The sequence below is a fragment of the Tigriopus californicus genome, chromosome 9 (assembly GCF_007210705.1).
Source record: "Tigriopus californicus strain San Diego chromosome 9, Tcal_SD_v2.1, whole genome shotgun sequence".
NCBI classification, from domain to species: Eukaryota; Metazoa; Arthropoda; class Copepoda; order Harpacticoida; family Harpacticidae; genus Tigriopus; species Tigriopus californicus.
The window spans coordinates 254,602-264,755 of NC_081448.1; the positions used below are offsets into that span (position 1 = coordinate 254,602).

At 43.7% G+C, this 10,154-nt stretch overlaps 2 protein-coding genes across 2 annotated transcripts; both read left to right on the forward strand.

Moving 5' to 3' along the window:
- The first annotated feature begins 1,037 nt into the window (after positions 1–1,037).
- LOC131887128 (uncharacterized) lies at positions 1,038–1,737 on the forward strand. The gene is made up of 3 exons (XM_059235655.1): positions 1,038–1,259; positions 1,339–1,505; positions 1,572–1,737. The coding sequence occupies exons 1-3, from the start codon at positions 1,066–1,068 to the stop codon at positions 1,652–1,654; spliced, it is 444 nt and encodes a 147-aa protein (XP_059091638.1). The 5' UTR covers positions 1,038–1,065; the 3' UTR covers positions 1,655–1,737.
- Positions 1,738–1,777: 40 nt separating this feature from the next.
- Positions 1,778–9,868, forward strand: LOC131887129 (sushi, von Willebrand factor type A, EGF and pentraxin domain-containing protein 1-like). Its single transcript, XM_059235656.1, has 17 exons — positions 1,778–1,832; positions 1,905–1,999; positions 2,071–2,197; positions 2,277–2,542; positions 5,054–5,284; positions 5,422–5,587; positions 5,650–6,179; positions 6,373–6,736; positions 6,802–7,235; positions 7,329–7,560; positions 7,642–7,726; positions 7,810–7,931; positions 7,992–8,081; positions 8,172–8,413; positions 8,554–8,767; positions 8,846–9,004; positions 9,070–9,868. The coding sequence occupies exons 1-17, from the start codon at positions 1,793–1,795 to the stop codon at positions 9,168–9,170; spliced, it is 3,498 nt and encodes a 1,165-aa protein (XP_059091639.1). The 5' UTR covers positions 1,778–1,792; the 3' UTR covers positions 9,171–9,868.
- The last annotated feature ends 286 nt before the right edge of the window (positions 9,869–10,154 follow it).

The following is a 10,154-nucleotide window of genomic DNA, read 5'->3' on the forward strand; positions in this document are numbered from 1 at the left end:
TCTCTGGTGTTTGGCTCGTTTTGGCGCCTCGCAATTTTTGGAGCATTTGACCCCTCAGCTCTCGATGTTAGGAGCTAAACCACGGGTCTTAGTCCTCCTCTTCGCCTCTGCACCAAGGAGGACTCTTTGAATGCTTGCGAAATGCCTTGGGCCACTGCAGTTCCTGGTTTTAATGGATAGCTCCAGGACCTCAAGTTGAGGGAGGGTGGGGGTGGGAAGAAGGGAGATGATGAAATGGAGAAGGTTGAAGGGCTTGAAGCTCACGTCTTGAAAAAGACGTGGGCCGGGGAATATGGGAAGAGAAAGGATTGGAAGGGGAGGTGCACTGAACCGGGTTTATCACAGATTCATGGTGGGCCATTGTTCGAGGGCGTGGCCCACTCACTGGTATCACAGGTAGGAACTATTCGATCACTTAAAACCTTTTAAAACCATAATCAGGTCGGAGAAGGAAAAACGGCACGTCCGCCATTCAAGGCGACAGCTTTTGCTTACCCAGAACCAGAGGTTTTACATGCTCATGAAACTCGTATGTTTGAACTTGAAGTTAGCCATACCAACCTTTTGTGGCCGGTCTTACTCCGGCTAATGCGTCAAGGTCGACCCTATCTCGAGAGCATAATGATCTGATCCCATAGATTACCATGAGTAAAATAGACCTGGAACACTATACAGTAGTGCGGGACGTCTTCTTTTAATAAAGATTATCACCCTTTTTACCATGCTCTTCAACTTTAGCTTACCATGTCATTTTGTTGTTCTATTATTTTTCTACTGGCGCTTCTAAAAAGAGTAAATGGAGCTAGAAAATATCTGCAGCACTTTTTGTCTTTTTTGCTTTTGTATAGCATTTTATGACGAAATAAGTGCATTATTTGGCAGCCCTGATGAACAGTAATTCGTTATTTCCCGGTAGTTAGTGAAGCTTTTATGTGGCTGGTTTGCCAAAACGCAAAGGCAAATTATGACGAATATTCATAGCGGCACTCTAACGACAGTGGCTTCGTTCGCGCAGATTGTTGTCCACCGAGCCTTATCAGCTACGCGTCGAAATGGTGGATAGGGATGACAAATATAGGCGGGCCGTGTACAATACATTCACTATCGAAAGCTCGTCGTTCCCGCTACCGATTGTCAGTGGACGATTTCGACCCATCCCAATCCGTTGGCGATCCCGGGGATGCCATGCAATTCGTGAATGGCGCGGAATTCGACCCGGGCCCATCACCCTGTACGGAATTGCATGGAGCACCAGGATGGTATTATGATCTCGATTATGAGTAGGCCTACAATTGCTCTTCATCCGCCTTGACGCCCCGTGCCATCTATCCCCTTTAGGTTCAAACCCGGGGTCTTGAGGCGCACGTTTTGTTCGAGCGTGAACTTCTTTGCGGATTACGACGAGAATGATGAGAGGCCGTCAGAACAGGCCATCTTTTGGGACACGGGCTCATTCCAAAGGCGTTTGAAACAAATCGAGCTGACCATACGGCCGAAAGACACGAGTAAAAGCCTCTATATATTAGATTTGTCCATGATGAAGCTAACACAAAAGTGTCCTTCCATTTTAGACTACAACGCCAGCATGACCAATTATTTCGAGAACTACCGGAACTCGTTGGAAAGCAACGAATACGGCACCGTCTATACGTAGGAAAAATCATAGTCCATCATTAATCAAAATGAATTCGTAATTCAACTCATTGTTATTCCTCAAGGTATAAGTGCAATAAAGGACTGAATATGGCGGTGGTCAAACCGAAGTGAATTACACTTGTGGGTGGGACAGTCTATGGCAAGCCTCCAAGATATTAGCAATTTGCAATGTGAATGTAATCCTTTTGATTTTTTTAAATATGCAATTTTGTTTCCCGTTCTAATTCACAATCGATTTTTTTTTTCAGGGAAGAGGTGCACAGAACCGCCTTTGCTGGATCCAAGTAATAAGATGGAAGTCAAAGATTGGAGATACGATGGTGTGCCTGTACAAGCAAATGTGAGATGTTCAGCCCTTTCTTTTGTCTCCAAAACAGGCACTGGCACTTTTTTCAAAATCTCCCCTTTTCAGGTGTGACCATTGGGTGCAAACGAAATTGGAAAGATGACAACGGTCAGGACATAGACATCCAGGCATCTTGCCAAGTGGAAAACAGATTTGACATACCTGCAACTGTCAACAACACGATGTGCCTCGAGAGTATGTGTCTTAACACGGACAGACAATGAAGGACCCTGGATGGATTGCTTTTGAACATGATTTAATTTGCTCCCTTCAGCTCAAACCTGCCAAGGATTACCGAATATTCCGTTCAATGGCACAGCCATCGTGACATCGCACGGCCAAAAGTTCGGCCCGATTTGCGATGACCAATCAGGGACGTCGAGGACCTTTGAGGGCTGCTCATTCATTCAAGCCAGCCAATCCAAAGTGGAAAACGGGAGAGTGAAATACACCTTCGAAATAATCAATAGCTTGAACGGCTGGTTGAAGATGATTGTTCCCATCATGACATTTTCATCACCAACAACGGCAGTGCCTTCGGTAAGATAAACGGAACTTAACTGTGGCGAAGATTGGATTGGAACGTATCATGATATGATTGGTAGATTTGGATCCTCGAGCGAATTTTGCCAATTTCAGGCCGTAAAAAATACATTCGAAACTAAATCCTCCTGGCATCACTCCAATTCCTTTTAAAACCTTTGTCCACTAATGCCCATGACTGGCCATCAAATGCCCTGATGGTAATCTGACTCAAATTTCTTATCATATATAAAGATACATTTTTTACTTAATGATATGAAATAATCGTAGCCTCACATTTTTGCACGACTTTACGTTACGATATGCGGTATGCGTTAGCCTTTGGGTTCTATGTAAGCAACGTCTTTTTTGCAAACTGAGAGTATGCGACATTCTCTCCGTGGTCGGGGCTCCTTAGATACCATTGGTCCCAAGCCGCTTCAAAATCAGACGGCCATCCATCCATTCATTCGTCTCAAATTGACTCAATCTTGAGGGGAAAACTTGATGTCCCCTCAACCTGTATTTAGAGCATTATGCACAATGGAACATTGCTTAATCAATTCGATTGTAAGCAAGGTTGCCAGTCTCGATTAACAGGTGTCGTGGTACCTTACCAATTCTCATCTTGATGAATGCGGAGACTTGATTACTGGATGGGAACGGAAGCTATTGACATTGAAGTGAACAAAGACTTTTTGATCGTTCCATTGCTCGACGGATGGATTAAACGGGTAATCGTCTTCTTTTGAGTCGATCATGTTCGTCTGTGGCTGGGATTCCTCAGGGTTTCTTCCCTAAACGGAGTTTTGCTTGGGCATGGATGGGCACAACGCCCCTTACGATTGCAATATTTATAGGTATTATCGTACTTTTCTATATCGTGCTGGCCTTGTATTTCGGTGAGGTTTTGTTTCTGATTTTGCATCGTTGGACGAGATATTCGTTGTGCCATGCTAGCAGCATCCTTGAGATTTGTGCGGACATTGAAGTAGCAGCTGCACGATGATGTCAGCACAATTTTGGGAGGTCACTGGGGTACTTTTCAACAACGAAGTGGCACTAAATTAAACCAAGACACAAGTCTCATTATGAGACAAAAAAACTTTTCTAAGGTTTCAAAAAATCGCAATGGAAAAATAGAAAATTCTAAAACGCCCAAAAATTCAAAAAAAAGCTTTTTTCTTCTAAAAAGTAGTGTTCATGCCTGTTATGAGTAAAACCGAGACAGCTTATTGAAATGCAATGCCACATGAACCATTCCTTTAATGGATACAAGGACTGAAACTTTAGTTTATTCCTTTAGCTCCAAAGAGCTATTAAGCCTCAGAAGTACGAGTGAGCTCTCAAAATTTGAAGATGACGTCAACTTCTTTTACTGCTTCAATGATGTCACAATAGAGTCTACTCGTGCTTCAAAGTAAGGTTCGGAAATTCTCTGTTGATGAGAAGGCGAAACGAATCGATCTAGGTACATCGCCGCAACCCTATAATCATCGCGGCCCGTAATTGGAACCGACAAATGAATGTTTTTCTGAACCATCAACCAGTTTGAAATGCAGAAATAAAACCAAGTTTTAGGACCCAATCTCAAATCCAACACTCAAACCAGCGTCCCTTTGCAGTTCAAGCACATTGCAAGTTAGAGCACATAAGGTCGAATATCTTAAGTTAATATTTTTCTCCCACAATCGGGGCCTCGTCAAGTCTTTGAAATTACCCCAACGGCAATCCCAGTATCTTACTGGTGTGTACAATCTATCTCTTTACCATTCTTTCTCATTGTACGGCTACTAATCTTGATCTTGAGTAGAATGGGCGTGAATTTATAAAACAATCTCGTTAAACAAAATGAATGAGAGGTGGACATTGATGGTTTGAGGTGGTGTCTGCAACTGAACTTATTTATATGGGTAAAATATATTCCTAGCTGAAATCGAAAGATTGGTGCCAAAACCTGACTTCGGTTTTAAAGGCTGACGAGGCCATCCGTCGTTGCTCCAGGCATAAAAATCAATTCGCTTTCAAATCATGGCTCCTATTTTGCACATTACGAAAACGACAACCAGGTGGTCATCGCAGGCATCAAAACAGTCTCAGAATGTGGGCTTTTCTCACAGTTCTATTTCTTAATGTACATCTAGAGGTACGTACGTACGAGGGCAAATCAAGTATAGATGAGACTAGGCCTAAAACTTGATGGAAAAGAGTGAAAGATGTATCCACGTAGCTCATATTTCGAACATATTCGATCATTCCACAGTTATAGACCTACTCTCATCTATGCTTGATTTGCCCTCGTAGTATACAGTCCAACAACATGTCATAACTCATAAGGGTGGTCAAATCAAGATTCTTTCCTACTTTAAAGCTCGGACAAGAATAATTTCATTGCAAGATTGCTTCTCATTGGATCAGATTTTTACAAATATCTAACACTGGCTCAATTGGTGGAATAGTCCCGAAAAGCTCGAAACTTCGGGAGAATACTCAAAACTATGCCCATTTTATTCAGTTATTCTATTTCAGCTCAGTGCCTCAACAGGAGAAATCCTGCGAATGGGAACAAACGAAAATATCATCGCCATAAAGCTACCAGTTGATCTCATCTCTAGTCAAAAAACGAATGTGACATTCGAGCTGGACTTTGACGAGGACACATTTTATTCGATCTGCATAGAGGACATGACTTGCCCGACGTGCTCAAGCGATGGAGAATGTCAAAAACTTAGTGTTGATGCAGAACAAGTATTGACGAATGTAAGGGATTTTCCGTTCAATTTCCAATCATGAGTATTCGAGAGCGAAAAAACAACTTAGGCTCTCATAATTTCCAAGCATGATTCGAGTGCGTCGGTCCATAACGACCTGAACCGTTAATTTGACCTTACTTTCAGGGGAGCTTCTTTAACAAAAGTGCTGCATATAACGTGAATAGCCAAATCCAATACCGATGTGGAGTCGCCCATGGGTTCGATTTAACTCCCCCCGTTGAAACCCAAAATCTCACGTGCGCCTGGGACGGCAATTGGACCTCTCACGCTACACTTCCAGCTTGCATATGTAAGTTCTAGACTAAAATGACACCACTAAAGCCAGCTAAGCACGGACTGTTCTTTTTCTAGGGACACATTGCACGGACCCACCCACTGCTCCAGAAACTTTAGAAATCATCGATTGGGATGAGCAACCGATCCCATTTGGCCACAACATCACTTACCAATGCGCAAAAGGAATGAGGTTTGCAGAGTCTCTGGACATCACAGCGAAACAGGCCCAATGCTTGCCAGGAAACAATTGGAACGCAGTCACGGATTGGTCGGGGAAGTGCAAAGAGACCCAATATTGTGTTTCTCCGCCTCCTGTTCCTTCATTGGATGCTTACCGCGTGATTCGCGTTGGTGGTCTTTCCTTCAGGGATCGATGCCTGGGTATGAACCAGACGTATGTCAGAGTGCCAAGTGGTCCCAACAATGGTGGATCCAACTTTAGTGTGGAAGTTAGGCTCAACAATCCGCCTCAAGATCAGGGAACACAGGGATTAAGATATGGATTCATGTTTCGAGTCAAGACTGGTCTTGGAAATTCAGGGCACCTGGCCCTTTTGTTGGCCTTTTCTCAGCCTGTGGATGTTGGGACGAACTTGGTTTTTAAGGTAAGAGTAAATCCTCTGCAAATTTGGACCTTCCCAATGCTGTTGGATTTTTGGAACAATTGAAAAATAGATTGATGAGAATTCGGAGAACGGGTGAAAACAATGACGCCATATCGCGGTGTATAGATGGTCGATCACTGGGTTCTTGCAAAGGTTAGGAGGTGCCTCTAATTTCCACTTTTCATTCCTCTAGAATGCTTTCAACGTGTCACGGACCAATAGCTCAACCATGAAGACAATGACTGTTTCAATGTCTCCGGAAGAAGACGCAAAGATCGTTGAATACGAAATCTTTGTTGATCCCAGCCAATCGATGCCGTGCTTAGATTTTATTCAATATGCGAAATGTTCGCCTGCGAATTGCCCAGCGATTCAGGCTCAATTGGAACAAAACATCCAAGATGATTACAACATGAGTCGGTATGGCACTGAGTTGGAATACCATTGTGGATTGGGGAAGAGCTTCCAGATCGGGAATCAACTCCTCGAGTCACAGACCACGAACTGTCAATGGAATGGCACCTGGAGCAACAGCGTGGATCTCTCGCAATGCATACGTAATTGAGCATGGAACAAGCATGTGCCAACTTTGTGCCAAACATGATTTTCTGTGTATTTTCAGCGAGCGCTTGCGTCAATCCTCCTTTGCCCGAGGGCAGTATGAACCTTCAATCCAGCTACGAGAATGGAACCACCGTAGCTTTTGGAGACAATGTCACCTACTCATGCCTGGCCGACCATTACTTTGAGACTGACTACGATCTTCTTAGCCTTCATGCCACCTGTTTAGACAATGGAACATGGTCCCCGCTCAATTGGATCCAATGCATTCACCACCTGGACCGGTTTTGTCCCGATCCACCGCAAGCACCAGAGGGCGGGGAATCGGATTGGAACATTGCATTAACCCACCAGCCTCCCTTTGGCACTCAGGTCACCTACAGTTGTTCCACGGCCAGACAGTTGGAAAAACACCTGCCCAACGGAACCGCCTCACTTTATCCATCCCAAGTGTTAAAATGCCAATGGAATCAAACCTGGTCACCAAGTAACGAGGTGACCTGAGGTCAAACGCTCACCCCGTTTGCCATGGGGGTGAAACCGGTGATTGTAATCATTTACTACTGTTTACCTATCGTTTTTTTGCAGGTTGACCCATGTGTCTGGCACCAATGCATCAACCCCCCCAATCCACCCACCGCCAACAGGCTCAAACACAATTGGAACAATGTCCCGTTGGAATTTGGTCAAAAGGTCATGTATTCTTGTGCCTTGGATGAGCTTCACTTTGAAGAGGACCATGGTAAGGAGGGTGTCGAGGTCGAGTGTCTACCTGATGGATCCTTTGATGTGCCCACAACCTGGCCTTATTGCGTGGAAAGTGAGCTGAGTTTCATTTAATCGTTCAGAGGACTTGCCAGATATCAGAGAGCATGATAAGAAATGCCATCATTTGTTGCAGCCGTGTATTGTGACGCACCTCCGGCCAAACCAAGGGGCGGTTCCATGATATGGAACGGCAAGACGGCCTATGAAACCAAAGTCGAGTAAATAGCTCTTACGGATGATACAAAAAAACACCATTTCATGGTCCCAAATTACTCGAAAACAAATGCCCGTTCTCTTTCAGCTATTCATGTGGTCCATTTGCCAAGTTTGTCAATCGTGATACCGGACAAAAATACGATTATGCGAGCATGGAGTGTTTATGGAACAAGACTTGGAACAACCTGCTGAACGATCGATGCGTTTGTGAGTGACTTGGATCAATGTTGTTTGCTATTGGTTTATTCCGTTTTGGCAATTCAATAGGGTCGCATTGCAACTTGATTCCGGAGCCACCCATGGAGACCAAATTGAAATTTGTTCCCGAAACTGGAACCGACTTGCCCTTATCCACGGGTAGGAGTGAGCATGCCAAATTAAGACACGTAGTGACAGACATCAAACCTCATTTACAACTTATCGCATGCATATGAACGGTCTCGTTAGATCACGCCAAATACAATTGGAGCATTCCGGGACAGGTGCAGATTCCCTATAGTTTCGGACGGAGCTCTTGGTTGTTATTGGACGGATCCATTGACGATATCTTCGACATTGACGACCAGCCCACTTTCGACGTTGGTGACCTGCCCACTATCGAATTGTTCGACGACGCCAACGCCCAAGTCATCAAGCTCGTCATTGAGCCTAGTTACAGCGTGCTTCAAGTGACCTCGCCCTTGACTCCGGTAAGGAAAGGAAATTTGCTTAACTGAATGAGCGAAGCCTTTCTCTGGAAGTCCTTGCTGGACTCTCGACCAGAGAAGGATTTCGAAAATGGCCTGTATTCTTCGGACATCATTTATTTAGCCCTTCTTTTTTTATGTAGGCCAGGGATTCGGAATTTTCCGTGACGGTCGATTTTGGAGATCCATTCATGTTGCAAGTGGACTACCAACCGGCTCAATTCAGATTCGAATTCCGTTTCAATGGGGAGGTGGTGGGAACCTATTCCATGCCAGACGATCAACCCGATGTGGTGTTTTCAAAAATGACGGTAACAGGGAAATTGGAACTGGCCTTTGGTGGATTCATCAACAAAAGTGAGTCGTACTGCTTTTCTCCCTTCTACGTACGTACCGTATACTGTGAAACTCCGTGCGTGCCATTTGTCCCCTCAGCGTCCAAGCACACTGTCCCCGTGAATGCGAGTCTGACCTTCGCTTGTCCGGAAGGCCACGTGTTCTCGCACAATTGGTACTTGAAACCCCAGGCCAAGATTCGATGCTTCGACGATGGGCAATTCAACCCGCCCAGCACTTGGCCCATTTGCGTGGAACGTGAGATTCAAATTCATAATTGCATCAGCAGATTCCCTGACTAAAACCCTTCTTCGTTTGATTAGCGTTTACATCGACAACAAAAACTAACGTGACATTTGGTGATGAACGTGAGTATGCATTTTTCTTCGGCCAACATTTGAGGATGAAAACTCCGTTCTGGTGACAAATTTGCTCTCTTCGATGAAAACTCTTGATTCTCTTGACTTCAAATAATTCGAGGAACGTTAATCGTTGTCAACTTATATTTTCATCTTTTGGTATCCAAAATCTTCTCTTAAAATTCAAATTGCCCCAGGAATGGTCGAAATAGTTTCAAATCTAATAAAACTCGAAAGAAGACTATTTTTCCGACCCCTAGTAACTGGCATCATGTTTTGATCGCTTTTGGATGTTTTGGTGCCGGTAGTTATTTTTGTCGCAAGAAGTTTTTGTTTCGGAAGTTCCACCTACGCATGTGGATCCCAAAACATCAGTGTAGGTCATGTTCCGCTGAAAGACTTGAGAAAACAAGTGATAGCCAATTTCCAATGGAGAGAGTCAATTTATCCCCAGGGTATTGAGTTTCATTTGGTGTGCCTAGTTGAAAATTGTCCAAATCGTATTGGTCATGCATCATGGAAACCATTGAGAAAAAAGCCTTCGATGTCTTGATTTGATTTTGAAATACATCAAGTTAACTATTTATGTCATGGCCTTTTTCTTAGCAAAACCATATCTCTGGTTGAGTTCTTCGCTTCGGTTTCTTTCCAATGACTAGGGATGGGTGTAGATTTTGGTCAAATAAAACGCACCTGAATGGCCAAAATGTGGCAATTGATAAAAGTAAAAACGCCAGTGAATAGATAGTTTGAAGAACAAAATTGGATCTTATTGATTCATCCATCAGTAGTGGACTATGATATTATATGTGAAGAGGTGTCATGAGTAAAGAGAAGCAAATAGTGTAAAAAAGCAGTCTTTTAGAAACAAAGTGGTTCAAAATACTAATCTTAAAGGTCTAAAAAATATGCAACGATAGGGCGAAAAATGTATCAAAACGTGCAAATAAAATCCACAAAGAAGGCACATTGCTAGCTATTGTTCAAACTAATTCCAATTTGAATGAATGAATGACTTATTTATTTCTGGTCGCAGGAACACGAGATAT